The sequence below is a fragment of the Elgaria multicarinata genome, chromosome 20 (genome assembly GCF_023053635.1).
Source record: "Elgaria multicarinata webbii isolate HBS135686 ecotype San Diego chromosome 20, rElgMul1.1.pri, whole genome shotgun sequence".
Classification (NCBI taxonomy): Eukaryota; Metazoa; Chordata; class Lepidosauria; order Squamata; family Anguidae; genus Elgaria; species Elgaria multicarinata.
This window is the reverse complement of record NC_086190.1, coordinates 12,890,167-12,905,958: the sequence shown is the minus strand read 5'-3', so window position 1 is coordinate 12,905,958 and position 15,792 is coordinate 12,890,167. Positions and strand designations below refer to the sequence as shown.

The 15,792-nt window shown below is 47.5% G+C and overlaps 1 protein-coding gene across 2 annotated transcripts in view; it reads right to left on the bottom strand.

Moving 5' to 3' along the window:
- DVL1 (dishevelled segment polarity protein 1) overlaps window positions 1-15,792 on the bottom strand; it is a 97,686-nt gene that overhangs the window by 31,570 nt on the left and 50,324 nt on the right. For both annotated transcript variants that reach the window (XM_063145059.1, XM_063145060.1), the window contains exon 5: window positions 227-365. In XM_063145059.1, coding sequence (XP_063001129.1) covers window positions 227-365 — 139 coding nt within the window. The remainder of the gene's footprint in view (window positions 1-226; window positions 366-15,792) is intronic.

Sequence of the window (15,792 nt, the reverse complement as noted above, 5' to 3'; positions counted from 1 at the left end):
ATTTATTTATATAGCACCATCAGTGTACATGGTGCTGTACAGAGTAAAACAATAAAATAGGTGCTGTTAGCAAACTCAGCCGTTTGAGCTGGGGATGTCGGGAGACCCTCACCTCACAGATTATGCATCAGGGAAGTCTGTTCTAACACATATACTGGCTCGATTCGGTTTCCCCTTCTTCTCGAAAGTTACCCGGGTCTCGCCGACGGCTCCGGGGTTTCCGTACCTGCTTGTATTCTCCTCCTCTTCGGAGTCTACGAAGCTGCTGGACTCCAGTTCGCTGCTCATCACCGTGGAGGTGCTGTCGTAGCCGGGCGGGTGTTCCCGGTGCCGGTCCAGCTTCGAGTGGCCATTGATGCGGGAGACTGTGGGGAGGAAGGCAAAGCGTGAACAGGCGGGCGTCAGGCTGAGACGGGGCGGCTTCGAATGATCGCCGACGCCGGCCAGCATGGATGGCTCCAAATTCAGCGGGGCTGCGAATCGCGGCTCGGTTTCAGTAGGGGACCTGCGACGTAACAAACCCTGACACTTGGCCCGTCGCATAAACCCTTCTCAAGACAAGCGCCACCACTGGAAAAACTGAGCGAGGGTTAATTAAAACGCTTACTAACAGGGACTGGCCAACGAGACCACATTACGCCAGTCCTTTTCCAGCTTCATTGGCTGCCAGTCCAGGTCCGGGCCCGATTCAAAGTGCTGGTATTAACATTTAAAGCCCTAAACGGCTTGGGGCCAGGCTATCTGAAGGAACGCCTCCTCCCATATGTGCCTGCCTAAGGTCATTCTCAGGGGTCCTTCTCCGCGAGCCCCTGCCAAAGGAAGTGAGGCAGGTGACTACCAGGAGTAGGGCCTTCTCTGCTGTGGCACCCCGGCTGTGGAATGAGCTCCCTAAGGACGTTCGCTTGGCAACTACATTATATGCTTTTGGGTGTTTTACTGTGGTTTTAATTTTTGTGAACCGCCCAGAGAGCTTCGGCTATTGGGCGGTATAAAAATGTAATAAATAAATAAATAAAATAAATAAAATGCTTTTAGACGCCAGGTGAAGACCTTTTTATTCTCCCAGCATTTTAACAGTCTATAAATAAATTTTAACTTGGTGTTTTAAATTTGCAATTTTGCATTGCTGCGGTTTTTATCGGGTTGAGCTTTTATATTGTATTTTAGATTATGGTTTTATACTGTGGTTTTATACTTTGAACGGTTTTAATTTTTGTGAACCGCCCAGAGAGCTCCGGCTATTGGGCGGTATAGAAACGTAATAAATAAATAAATAAATAATTCCCCTCGCTATGCGGGAAACAGGTTTAATACAGAATCTGCTCTAAATACACTGTGGGAATAATAATAATAATAATAATAATAATAATAATAATAATAATAATAATAATAATAATAGCAATAATGATAATAATAATAATATTTCTTACCCGCCTCTCCGATTGGATCGAGGCGAGGAACAACAACAAGCATAAAATACATAAAATACTGACTAAAAACGTGGCAGACACTGTTAAAAACATCCGAAAAGCATCCTAAAATTCTACTGGACAGGCCTGCCGGAAGAGATCAGTCTTAATGGCTTTCTTGAATGCTAAAAGACAGTCAATCCGGGGCGGGTGTTTCATAACTGTAAGGCAGGTAAATAATGCCAAGCTGACACGTGGTAGTTGGTAGCTAACAAACATAACGAAAAGTTTATTGTTATTTAAAGACTTTGGCCACAGCTAGACCTAAGGTTTATCCTGGGATCATCCAGGGTTCGCCCCTGCCTGAGCACGGGATCCCCTGTGTGTCACCTAGATGAACAGGTTTGACCCCTGGACGATCCAGGGATAAACCTTAGGTCTAGCTATGGCCTTTATATAAAAATATAATACTTCCAATCCTGCCTGATCTAAACTCTCCATACATCAACCACCTCTCTCTGTTTACACCAATCCCAAGTCCCTAGAATCTAAACTCTTCTTTCTTTACAAATAAAATCCGCAAGAAAACAAAACTTTAAAACGCTCTCTCCACAACTCCCAACACACTCTTTATATACCACTCTTCCCACCACATCTATTACTGTATTTCTTTGCTTGTAAGACGCCATCGATTGTAAGACGCACACTAATTTCAGCACCACCAACAGAAAAAAGAAACCCTAAGACACACCCGCGATTCTAAGACGCACCCTGTTTTTAAAGATGTTTATATGGGGGAAAAAGTGCGTCTTAGAAACGAAGAAATAGGGTACATCATAAACCTCACCCACTCAGTTCTAACATTCCCTACTTCCCAGACATACTGATCTGGACATATACAATATAATCAATTGTGGGGTAACACCACAAGATCGCCAAAGACCTGAACCCATTTTAGGGATAGAGTTCTGCACTTCGGAGACTTCAAATGTGCCTTCTGACTAGTTATCAGGCCTTGTGCTGACAGCCAGTGTAGCATAGTGGGTAGGAGTCATAGAATCATAGAATAGTAGAGTTGGAAGGGGACTCTAAGGCCATCGAGTCCAACCCCCTGCTCAATGCAGGAATCCACCCTAAAGCATCCCTGACAGATGGTTGTCCAGCTGCCTCTTGAAGGCCTCTAGTGTGGGAGAGCCCACAACCTCCCTAGGTCACTGGTTCCACTGTCGTACTGCTCTAACAGTCAGGAAGTTTTTCCTGCTGTCCAGCCGGAATCTGGCTTCCTGTAACTTGAGCCTGTTATTCCCTGTTCTGCACTCTGGGAAGATCAAGACGAGATCCTGGCCCTCCTCTGTGTGGCAACCTTTTAAGTATTTGAAGAGTGCTCTCATGTCTCCCCTCAATCTTCTCTTCTCCAGGCTAAACCTGCCCAGTTCTTTCAGTCTCTCTTCATAGGCCTTTGTTTCCAGACCCCTGATCATCCTGGTTTATTTATTTATTTATTACATTTATATACCACCCCACAGCTGAAGCTCTCTGGGCGGGTCACAAAACGAATCTCTCTGGGCGGTTCACAAAAAAACCTCCCTCCTCTGAACACGCTCCAGCTTGTCTGCGTCCTTGAATTGTGGAGCCCAGAACTGGATGCAATACTCTAGATGAGGCCTAACCAGGGCTGAATAGAGAGGAACCAGTACCTCACGCAATTTGGAAGCTCTACTTCTATTAATGCAGCCCCAAATAGCATTTGCCTTTCTTGCAGCCATATGGCACTGTTGGCTCAGATTCAGCTTGCGATCTACAACAATTCCAAGATCCTTCTCATTTGTAGTATGGGCAAGGCAGCTTATTATTATTATTATTATTATTATTATTATTAGGATGGGATATTTGTCTGGGATATTATTATTATTAATAATAATATTATTATTAATATTATTATTAATAATAATAATAATAATAATAATAATAATAATAATAATAATAATATCCCAGGCAAATGCAAGCCCACCTCATTGTCCGGTGTGTGTATGTGAGCGGAAATCTAATACGGATTAGCAACCTGGCAGGAGAAAATTCCTTGCAATCACTTTCTCCCATGCAATAAAAGAGTCAACATGTTTGGGCACCTTCAAGCATCGCTCATTTCCTTTAGCCCCTGCCAAACGTTGCTGTCGAAGTCTAGATTGTGAACCTTGGGGGGAGGGAGAATTCCCCCATCCCACCCACCCCCCTCATCCAGATGGAATGGGGCAGCTAGTCCCAGGTGTCCAATTTCAGACCTTGAACACAGATTCCCCATTCACGACCAGGTCAATAATTGATACAAGACGTTAAAAAAATAGAGGAACGAAAATCCCATCTGTTCTCATCCATTGTGGAGCATTAATGGCCCACATCACTTGTTTATGTGGTTAGTTCTGAGAGAGAGGAGAGGAGAGAGAGGAGAGCCTAGAGAAGAGAAGATTGAGGGGAGACATGAGAGCACTCTTCAAATACTTAAAAGGTTGTCACACAGAGGAGGGCCAGGATCTCTTCTCGATCCTCCCAGAGTGCAGGACACGGAATAACGGGCTCAAGTTAAAGGAAGCCAGATTCCGGCTGGACATCAGGAAAAACTTCCTGACGGTTAGAGCAGTATGACAATAGAACCAGTTACCAAGGGAGGTTGTGGCCTCTCCCACACTAGAGGCCTTCAAGAGGCAGCTGGACAACCATCTGTCAGGGATGCTTTAGGGTGGATTCCTGCATTGAGCAGGGGGTTGGACTCAATGGCCTTGTAGCCCCTTCCAACTCTGCTATTCTATGATTCTATGAAGAGAGAGAGAGAGAGAGAAGGGGGAAACACACACAGGAGATCAACTGAGAAGAACAAGCTGAATTTTAACTACATGCTGTGACACACACACACACACACACGGCGGGGCATATTGTATGCGTTCACTTGAACATGGCCCTGAATGGGTTAACCAGCATTGCCTCACACACTATGACCCTGTTCAGATAACAGGCTAAGCCACGGTGGTTAAGCGGTTTGAGCGAAACATCATGGCTTAGCGTGTCGCGCGAACCCTTCCTGACCACACTGGCTACATAACCGTGGTTTAAACACGCTCACGAACGACTTGCTGCGAAAGGGTTAGCGGTCTAACCGTGGTTTAGCGTGTCGTTTGGACAGGCCCTATGTCGGCTGTGCAAGATTACCTTTAGACCTTTTTGAGAATCTAAGGTCTCCGCTCGTGCAAAGGCAGCCGGCTTCCCGATTCCGGGAGGGGCAGATTCTGTTTGTGTGTATGTGTATGTGTGTGTGTGTGTGTGTGTGTGTGTGTGTATAAAATGAAGAGGAAGAGGACCATGCAGGCCCCCCTTGGGTCCTTGGCAAGAGGAATAGAACTTAGTATATTAATGTAATAATAAAATAAATAAATAACAAATAATCAGATTCAAAGACTGAGGAAACATTACATATTATTGTCAAGTATTACGCTTTTCAGTTGTCTTCTGAAAATACCAACCGGTGGTGGAGGGTGTTGAGGGGAAGTTTTGCAGTTCCCCCCACAAGCCTAGTTCAAGATAACAGGGGTCATCACAACGCCCCCGCAACGTGAACACGTCGCGCTTAGAGGCGGTTATGACGGAGCGCCCGATACCTACAGTGACGCACAAGCGGCGAGGCTTCTGGGTAGCACTTGATTGGTTCCAGCGGCCTCAAAAGGCGACACCCTCTCCCGTTGCTGCCGGATCTCCGGGGGGAACATGGCGGTGGCGGTTGTGACTCCCCAGTTTGTCCAATGTGCTGCGGTCGGCCTCGGCCAAAACATTCCCAAAATGAGGAGGCGACCATGTTGAGGGGACCACGCTTTGCCAAGCCAAGGTGTGCCCGGCCCAAAGCCAATGGCTGAGGCGTCAATATTTCACCTCACGCCCGCGCGAGTCGGAAAAAACGGAAAGGGAAGAAGAAACCGACCATTGCCTCACGGCCATCCCAAACATATTTGAGCGAAGAGAAAATAATAATAATAATAATAATAATAATAATAATAATAATAGACGTAAAAAATGTCCACTCTCCAGCTAAGGCATAAAGCAAAAGCCTTCACCCCAAGGCCAAGGAATTATGGGAAGTTCATGTGGAAACCGGTAGGCCTCTTCCTTCGCGACAGAATCCCAAGACGTTATCTCGCCTGAGGGACAAAATCTTGCCAAAAGCTGTGGAAAATAAAACACGGAAAATTTGCACTCTCTTTACGGTGGTCACCTCTCTCCCCCCATCCCGATTCACACACGCATAGGGCTCAGGTCACGTTTTCCATCCACGGCTGGAGGGCAGTACTAGAGAGAATTGCTTTTCTTTGCACCGTCGTCTCCGGCAACCTTCAAATCCTTTTAAAGACTTAAAAGAAACGAAAAAAGAAGCAGGATCCTGAGATGGAGAGGATAAACCCTCCTCATCCACCAGCCTTTTCAAATTTGCAGGACTGCTTTCGACTAGCGGTGGTAGTTTTCTAGCGAGGCAGCGGAGGAGGTGTTTAATTCAAGGTGTCCGTTTTTATCTTCACCTGAGGGCAAAAAGATGTGATGCATTCAGGCGATTCAGCACCAAATATCCCAATGTTAAAAAGAATTCCTCATAAAACAGCTGTAAGACGGGGCGAGAGGGTGTTGAACCCAAGCTTAAGGCCTTGAATAGCCACCGGGACTGCAATGGTGTCCTCTGATCCTCGCATCAGCCATGCCAGGGAGTTGGGTTTGAAAGATGCCATTTGGCTTTCCCGGAATGCACTGGAACAATGTCACACTGGGGCAGTGTAGGAAGTTAAAATGGCCGCCTGCCACTGCTGTTACCAGGACCAGAGATGGGCCTTCAAACTTGGAATTGACTTTTGGTTTCACTTTCCCCTGCCCTTGCTGTTTTCCTGATCTAAATTGCCCTTCCAGGGCTATTAACCCCACTGGTTGGAGGAGGGAACACAGGAATGACACAACTAAATGTCTCCTTCACTTCGCTTCCTTGTAGAGCTAATAGTAGTAGTTTGGGAGGGCCATTTTTGATCAGGAAAATATCACTTGGGGGGGGCACTTCACAAACTCCAACCTACGTGTGGCTGCTTTGAAGTGAAAAATCCAGGGGCATCTAATCAGGGGTCTCCCAAATCATGCCTGTTTGGGACACATTGGCATATTCTCCAATCATGTGTAGGGGAATCCTGGCCTCCAAAATGAAGTGTCCCCCGAAACAAAACTAACCTTAGTTCTTGAACTATCTCAATGCGTCATTTAAACTCACTTTCTGCCCGGAATTCCCCACCCCACCCCCGGTTCACCTAACAGTACAGCACAGGGGATCCCCACAACTCTACCTTCTTCCCATTTCACAGAGGAGGAAACGGAGGCTGTGGATTGGGCCGTGGGCTGCCAGTAACGCAGCAGTGCTTTGAAGCTGGATCTTTTTAAAGGCCGGTCACCCGAAAGCTTTTCGTGTTCGTGAGAACGGCTCCGACGGACCCCCGTTACGCATTTGCGCAGGCGAGAATTAAGCAAACCAGGAACGGCCGGCTACACGTCCCTATAGCGGTTGCTGGAAAAAGCACCCCTGCACCCGTGGGTATTGCTGCTGGTGGGATGCCCGCCCCTTAACTCATCTGCAGGCAAGCGCATCTCTCATAGAATCATAGAATAGCAGAGTTGGAAGGGGCCTACAAGGCCATCGAGTCCAGCCCCCTGCTCAATGCAGGAATCCACCCTAAAGCATCCCTGACAGAGGGTTGTCCAGCTGCCTCTTGAAGGCCTCCAGTGTGGGAGAGGCCACAACCTCCCTAGGTAACTGATTCCATTGTCATACTGCTCTAACAGTCAGGAAGTTTTTCCTGATGTCCAGCTGGAATCTGGTTTCCTTTAACTTGAGCCCATTATTCTGTGTCCTGCACAGCTGCACTCAAGAAGAGATCCTGGCCCTCCTCTGTGTGACAACCTTTTAAGTATTTGAAGAGTCCTATCATGTCTCCCCTCAATCTTCTCTTCTCCAGGCTAAACATGCCCAGTTATTTCAGTCGCTCTTCATAGGGCTTTGTTTCCAGACCCCTGATCATCTTCGTTGCCCTCCTCTGAACACGCTCCAGCTTGTCTGCGTCCTTCTTGAATTGTGGAGCCCAGAACTGGACGCAATACTCTAGATGAGGCCTAACCAGGGCCGAATAGAGAGGAACCAGTACCTCACGTGATGTGGAAGCTATATTTCTATTAATGCAGCCCCAAATAGCATTTGCTTTTTTTGCAGCCGCATCACACTGTTGGCTCATATCCAGTTTGTGATCTACAAGCTGAATGATTCTCTTTGATTTCTTGTTCGGCTGCTGTTTCGCTTTGCTGGGTTACAACAATTCCAAGATCCTTCTCGTTTGTAGTATTGCTGCAAACAAGAACCTCACTTCGTGCGGTTCTGCATCTCCACGGCACCCCCAAATTGTGTTAAGCCGACGCCACAATCCTCTTTAGCCAATGAAAGGAAGTGATATTTTTAGCCCCTTGGGGACATCAAAACACTTGCCTGAGCTATGAAACAAACAAAAAAATGCTAGGAGAACGACTTAATCCATGGCGAAGCACATGGATTTAAGCAAATATCATCCCGTAAGCTTCAGTGAGATCAGGCAGAGTTAAATCCGAGTAGTTTAGCTGCCAGGGACCTCACTCGTTCGTGGAACAACAAAGAGGCAGCGTGTTCCTTTCCCGCTTCCTAACTCCTGAGAAAACCCCCATGGCTTCTCATCCTTCCCAGCCGAAAATCCGAAGCGGGGAAAAAAAGGAGAAGCAAATTCTCAGGATGCCGAACTTTTTAGTTGTAGGTTGAAGAGCCCGAAGTATCTTTTCAGGGCCTCCGTCAGGGGGCTATAAACGTTTAAAATACGTTCTGTAAAACCTGGTAAGGACAAGAAGTAGTAATTTTATAACGAGAATAGATTTATATGTCAAGTTCATTTTACAATAAGAATATTTTTTTTACTCTTTACTCTTTTTTTTACTCTTTACTCTTTTTACTCTACCAAGTTTTGCAGTATTTTAAATGTTTATAGCCCCCTGAAGGAGGCTTTGAAAAGACACAGGCCGAAACGCGTCGGCTCTTCAACCCACAAATAAAACGTTCAGCATCCTGAGAATTGGCTTCTCCCTTTTCTTCACCTGATTTGGGTGCTTTTCTCCTCGTTTTTGATTCTGATGTCAATCCAAAGTACCTCCATCAGTATGCCAGTAGCTCATTCACACCTACGTGCAACGCACGGGAAAGTAATCTTTCTTTTTAGTCTTTCCTGCCAAAGCATACCTGTTCATCCAGGATGACGTCCAACTCGGATCTCCTCGGATCTCTCGAGGGTCCCTTTAAACCAGCCTCTCCGTGCCTGGAGATGCCTCAAACACGCCCCAGCCAACATTGATGGATTCGCCTCTGGCACGCCCCCCTCGGGGAGCTGAGCCAATGAGAGCGGAGCTATGCAAATGCTCTCCCAGTAGACTAGAAAAGGAGGTTCTCTCGACTGAGACCCATTTCCCTCCTGTCCCTGTCCTACCCAGGGCCTCTGTGACTTCACAGGTGATGTGCAATTGTTACAGCCACAGAAACGAATGCTGTCTTTCAGGGGAGCATGATAAAACAGAACAATGAAGTGTGCTCAGAGGCCAATAGGGATGGGGGGGCACGAAAAATCCATTCAATTCACATTTTAATGCGAGTGTCTCTGATTGCACAATTTCGGAGCCACAGGAGAAGCCAAACTCTGCTATCCTTCGAAATTCGCAAGGCTCCGAATTTTGCGATCATAGAATAGTAGAGTTGGAAGAGGCCTATAAGGCCTTTGAGTCCAACCCCCTGCTCAATGCAGGAATCCACCCTAAAGCATACCTGACAGGTGGTTGTCCAGCTGCCTCTTGAAGGCCTCTAGTGTGGGAGAGCCCATGACACCCCTAGGTAACTGATTCCATTGTTGTACTGCTCTAACAGTCAGGAAGTTTTTCCTGATGTCCAGCCAGAATCTGACTTCCTGTAACTTGAGCCCGTTATTCCGTGTCCTGCACTCTGGGATGATCAAGAAGAGATCCTGGCCCTCCTCTGTGTGACAACCTTTTAAGTATTTGAAGAGTGCTATCATGTCTCCCCTCAATCTTCTCTTCTCCAGGCTAAACATGCCCAGTTGTTTCAATCTCTCTTCATAGGGCTTTGTTTCCAGACCCCTGATCATCCTGGTTGCCCTCCTCTGAACACGCTCCAGCTTGTCTGCGTCCTTCTTGAATTGTGGAGCCCAGAACTGGACGCAATACTCTAGATGAGGCCTAACCAGGGCCAAATAGAGAGGAACCAGTACCTCATGCGATTCGGAAGCTCTACTTCTATTAACACAGCCCAAAATAGCATTTGCTTTTTTTGCAGCCACATCACACTGTTGGCTCATATTCAACTTGTGATCTACAACAATTCCAAGATCCTTCTCGTCTGTAGTATTGCTGAGCCAAGTATCCCCCATCTTGTAACTGTGCATGGAGTCCTCCAATGCAAAACGGTGCACAGGAATATGTACGTTAGGGGGAAATCCATACAAAAAGGCATATATACGGGTCAATATAAACATTCTCTGCAGCCGATTATCCTGATCAAATGTGGGAGGAGTAGCTGGCATGGTTGGAGGGGCAATCCCCAATCTTCTTTAACCTCTCAGACAACGTCTAAGGGCATAGAATTGCTCCCTTAGTCTTTAACGGTGCCAAGAAACGCTTAGCTGCTTTTGGTGAAATAAACTGAACACAATCAGTCCTTGGAATTGTGTGTTTGTGTTTTTTTAATGTCCATCTAAACATGGTCCACCTATCAGGGATGTTGTAGCAATGATCTTCATAGACTGGCAGGGGATGGAGCTAGATGGCCTTTGGGATCCCTTGCAGCTCTACAATTCCACCAAACGCCGCATGTAAACGTGATGTCCCGAGGCTGTGCGGCATCAACACAAGAGGCGAGTGGGGCTGCAAGTCCGTGTCAAGCGACGCTCACTCACAACCTTGGATTCGGTGTTTTCAACTTCCGGAAAGGCCCGACGGCCTATTCCTGGAGTCTGTTTAGTGTGTGTCCTTATGACAGAAGTGAACGGCTTCCAGGGATCGAAAACCTCATTGGCCCCCGCACTCCTGCCTCCGGCGGTGCATAGCAGCAAGGAAAAAATGTGCCCCATTTTAAAAGGAAAAAAGTGGGCAGTTTGCCACCGACAGTGGTACAGCAACGCGGGAAAAGGCTGATGACTATTTTGTTTTAAAATCGCCCACTTTTGCCACTCCACCGCTGAATTTCAGTGGCAAACTGATGGGTTTTTTTCCTTTTAAAGTGGGGTTCCCTCCCCCTCGCGCCACCGAATTTCAGAGGTGTAGCAAGCAGAGGCCATAAAAACGGCCAGGGGCTGCCTGTTGCCAACTCTTTACTTACAGAGTCACCAGTACAGCATTTGGTATCCGGGTACTGCAGAAAAATGTGACCACACATCTTGACAGCAGAGACAGCAACAGAAGGGGTCCGGCAGGGTGGATTATGAGGAGCGGGAGAGATGAAAAGGACTAAGTACACGGAGACCGACTAGGGGGAAACCATGGCAACAGCTTATGCGTATCTGGAGGACAGCGGGGTATCCTTCGGTGTGGCGTCCTTTAGCATGGAAAGGGGACGAGACAAAAATCCTAGACACCTAGAATAGTAGAGTTGAAAGGGGCCTTTAAGGCCGTCGAGTCCAACCCCCTGCTCAATGCAGGAATCCACCCTAAAGCATCCCTGATAGAGGGTTGTCCAGCTGCCTCTTGAAGGCCTCTAGTGTGGGAGAGCCCACAACCTCCCTAGGTCACTGGTTCCATTGTCGTACTGCTCTAACAGTCAGGAAGTTTTTCCTGATGTCCAGCCGGAACCGGGCTTCCTGTCACTTGAGCCCATGATTCCGTGTCCTGTACTCTGGGAGGATCAAGAAGAGATCCTGGCCCTCCTCTGTGTGACAACCTTTTAAGTATTTGAAGAGTGCTGCTCTCACGTCTCCCCTCAATCTTCTCTTCTCCAGGCTAAACATGCCCAGTTCTTTCAGTCTCTCTTCATAGGGCTTTGTTTCCAGACCCCTGATCATCTTCGTTGCCCTCCTCTGAACCCCTTCCAGCTTATCTGCATCCTTCTTGAAGTGTGGAGCCCAGAACTGGACGCAATACTCAAGATGAGGCCTAACCAGTGCCGAATAGAAGGGAACCAGTACCTCACGTGATGTGGAAGCTTTATTTCTATTACTGCAGCCCCAAATAGCATTTGCTTTTTTTGCAGCTGCATCACACTGTTGGCTCATATCCAGTTTGTGATCTACAAGCTGAATGATTCTCTTTGATTTCTTGTTCGGCTGCTGTTTTGCTTTGCTGGGTTTTTTTTTTTTTTGGTGAGGCCAGGAAATTTCTCGAAACATTTGCAGTCTCTCCAGAGCTGTCAGACGATCCTTCGCTCTCCTTTTTTGCCTCTCCCGTGCAATCGGGGACTTCAATTGCACGGAGATAATGATGGAGGCCTTTCTACACCGCCTGGCCTCTGTGCCTCGCTCTTCCGCGATGGAGGCCGGAAGGGGCCGGCGGAGGCTTTTGGAAAATGGGCCTTCCAATGCGACAGGATAAGGCATCGCTCCGGAGATCAAAGCATGTCCTCCGTCACTTTTATCAGGAGCGGAGGAGGGCAACGTGACCTGAGGGGTCGCGGAAACGCTTCAAAGTGTGGAATCCAACAGGCCCTCAAGGAGGGAGAGAGGCAGGGGGGGAAAAAACCCTCCGAGGACTCAACAGAGGCAGCTAGTTTGAACTGACAGGCCAAGTTAATCAATGTCAAGGCCGCTTTTGCTTTTGACGAGCCCTCCCTAATTAGGGAGGAGATCCTGAAACTTCATCTGCAGGTCAGGGAGTAATTTCATTTGCCAAAGTCTCCCATTAGCAAGGGAGTGTCACGTAATGCGAATGCTGTGAATCATAGAATAGTAGAGTTGGAAGGGGCCTATAAGGCCATCGAGTCCAACCCCCTGCACAGTGCAGGAATCCACCCTAAAGCATCCCTGACAGATGGTTGTCCATCTGCCTCTTGAAGGCCTCGAGTGTGGGAGAGCCCACAACCTCCCTAGGCAACTGGTTTCATTGTCGTACTGCTCTAACCGTCACAGGAAGTTTTTCCTGATGTCCATCCGGAATCTGGCTTCCTGTAACTTGAGCCCGTTATTCTGCACTCGGGGAGGATCGAGAAGAGATCCTGGCCCTCCTCTGTGTGACAACCTTTTAAGTATTTGAAGGGTGCTATCATGTCTCCCCTCAATCTTCTCTTCTCCAGGCTAAACATGCCCAGTTCTTTCAGTCTCTCTTCATAGGGCTTTGTTTCCAGACCCCTGATCATCCTGGTTGCCCTCCTCTGAACCCGCTCCAGCTTGTCTGCGTCCTTCTTGAATTGTCTAGCCCAAAACTGGACGCAATACTCTAGATGAGGCCTAACCAGGGCCGAATGGGGGGAACCAGTACTTCATGCGATTTGGAAGCTCTACTTCTATTAATGCAGCCCAAAATAGCATTTGCCTTTCTTGCAGCCATTTTGCACTGTTAGCTCATACTCAGATTGTGATCTACAACAATTCCAAGATCCTTCTCGTTTATAGTATTACTGAGCCAAGTATCTCCCATCTTGTAACTGTGCATTTGGTTTCTATTTCCTAGATGTAGAACTTCGCATTTATCCCTATTAAATTTCATTCTGTTGTTTTCAGCAGCTTAGGAGCCACAAACCCAAAGCCGATGTAGCAGCGTGAATACAGAGGAAACCACTCACCTGTTCTTCCCCAACCCCATGCCCTCCAGACCAGACTTCAACGCCCATTAGCACTTGCCAGCATGGCTAATGTGCAAGAATTTGGGGAGTCATAATCCTAGACCTCTGAAGAGGACCAGGTTGGAGAAGGCAATGATAGCCTATTTCCTTCCTGCCCACTCCTGAGACAAAATCAAGGCAGAGAGGTCTATCTGCAGCTATCAGCCGTGGCAGCCAAAATGGAACCTCCATGTTGAGAGGCAGTCTACCTCTGAACACCAGGGGATGCCAGTCCAGAGCAGCCGCTGGGTTAGATGGATAAAAGGCACAGCCTAAGACAGCTTCCAATGGGCCCATTCAGAAGACACTTTAAACCACACCTTTAAATACAGTAAATAAGCCTTTTTGCTTTATTCACCATGGTTAAAGCTGTGGTTTAAGGTGTCTTCTGAACACAGCCCAGCTCTCTGGCTTAACCACCATGGTTCAAGCCATGGTTTAAGGTGTCTTCTGAACACAGCCTGGCTTTCTGGCTTAACCACCATGGTTCAAGCCATGGTTTAAGGTGTCTTCTGAACACAGCCTGGCTTTCTGGCTTAACCACCATGGTTCAAGCCATGGTTTAAGGTGTCTTCTGAACACAGTCCGGCTTTCTGGCTTAACCACCATGGTTCAAGCCATGGTTTAAGGTGTCTTCTGAACACAGCCCAGCTTTCTGGCTTAACCACCATGGTTAAAAGCCGTGGTTTAAGGTGTCTTCTGAACACAGCCCGGCTTTCTTGCTTAACCACCATGGTTAGAGCAGTGGATTAAGGTGTTTTCTGAACACAGCCTATGTCCATAATGTCATACTAAGCTAACCATATGAAAGTAGCAGCTCCTCAATATTTACGGTAGCCTCTTGAAAGGCAGGTAGACGCATGTGCACAAGAACACAGAGACGTACTTGCATGGGTGCAGACACACATTGAGAGTCATTGCAGCTGCTCTGTGATCGTGCCTTGAAAGAGATACACAAGTACAGATATGTGCACACACAATTACGCACATATACACAGACAGGCTGAGAGAATTGGCTGCTTGGCAGTTGCCGTTGTGGCAGGAGATACGAAAGTGCAGACGCCCATATGCGCCGATGCACGCACGATGAGAATAGGAGGTCCTCCATGTTTGGGGTAGCCCCTTTATCCAGCCATCTGCCAGCCCCCCCTAGATAGATGCAAGATCTATATTTATTCACCGGCTGCCTGCCAAAGGTCTGAGCGTATACATCACTCCCCCCAGACAACAGAACGGCCCATTTCACCAGCATCAAAACAATTATGTTGACACTTGACATCTGCAAAGGGGGGGGAATCCAAAAAGTCCGTCGGAGTCCCCAAGATATTCTGAAAACAAAACCCCATCGCTTAATTACCTTCCTAATTGGACCCTTCCTCTTTGGGCTCATCCTTAGAAAACAGAAGAGGGGGCAGCAGGGAAAAAAAAAATCTTTGTCAGACTCAGCGAGGGGTCCCGAGAACGGACCTCCCACGCTCCTAATTAAGTGCCAGGCTCCGCTTTCCCTTTTAATGGGGACTCACTCCATTTTTCCACCCGTCGAGTGGGTCTTGTTGTTTCGAGAGGAGGAGGAGAAAGGAGATGGGGGGGGGGAAGGCACCCCCTCTTTCCCCACGACAACAGGCATCTTATTTAACCGTTTTAAAAACCACCAGACCCACAGACAAAAGTCTTTGCTAATTAGACCGAAAGGGGATAAGTAGAGAAAAGCAGGTTTTGTATTGCACTGAAACCACACACACACATCCCACAAAAAAAGCTCTCTTGCTCCTCTCGTTGCCGCCGCCCTGCGCCCCTGAGCAATTATCTCTCCGCCGCACGGATCCTGCTTCCACCTGCTTGGTTGTAGAATCCCCTTGACCAAGGTAATACCTTCCAGGCTGGAAGTCTCTTGTCTGCTGCTTAGCAGTTGCCGGGCCTCACTCCGTGGAGAAAAAGAGCCGACAGCGAAAGTATGACACAAGCACAATTGACCTGCACGTATTTTGGAGGACGGCACCATCGGGAGGGGGTTCGAGGAGGCCAAAAAGGTCACAACCACACGCCCCTTTCAGCAGCCCCACGCAGAGGATGCCACGTAGCTGCACAGCTCTGCTGCATTACTGGACACTTCAAGATACACGCAAGGCCGGCGATCACCGAGGCAGATCTGGCTTTCAAAAACCACAGAGCAGGGTGAAAACCGAAGGCACTGTGAGGGCCAAAACAGACCTTACTTTGAATTAGTGACATTGACGAATTTCATAGTGAGTCGGTTCCTGGGTCGAAACGTATATGTTCATAATGCTCAGCTTTGTAGAGAGCTTGGATCCTACAATTTTGTTATTAATTTTGGGATACATGGGGAGCTTTTCAGCCTGCAAAGTCTCTATCTGAATTTCAGCATCTCTGCACTTATTATTATATTTATTTATATCCCGCCTTTTCCCCAGTACTGGGACTCAAGGCAGTTTACAAGATTAAAACCTGTACAATTAAAACATGTAGATA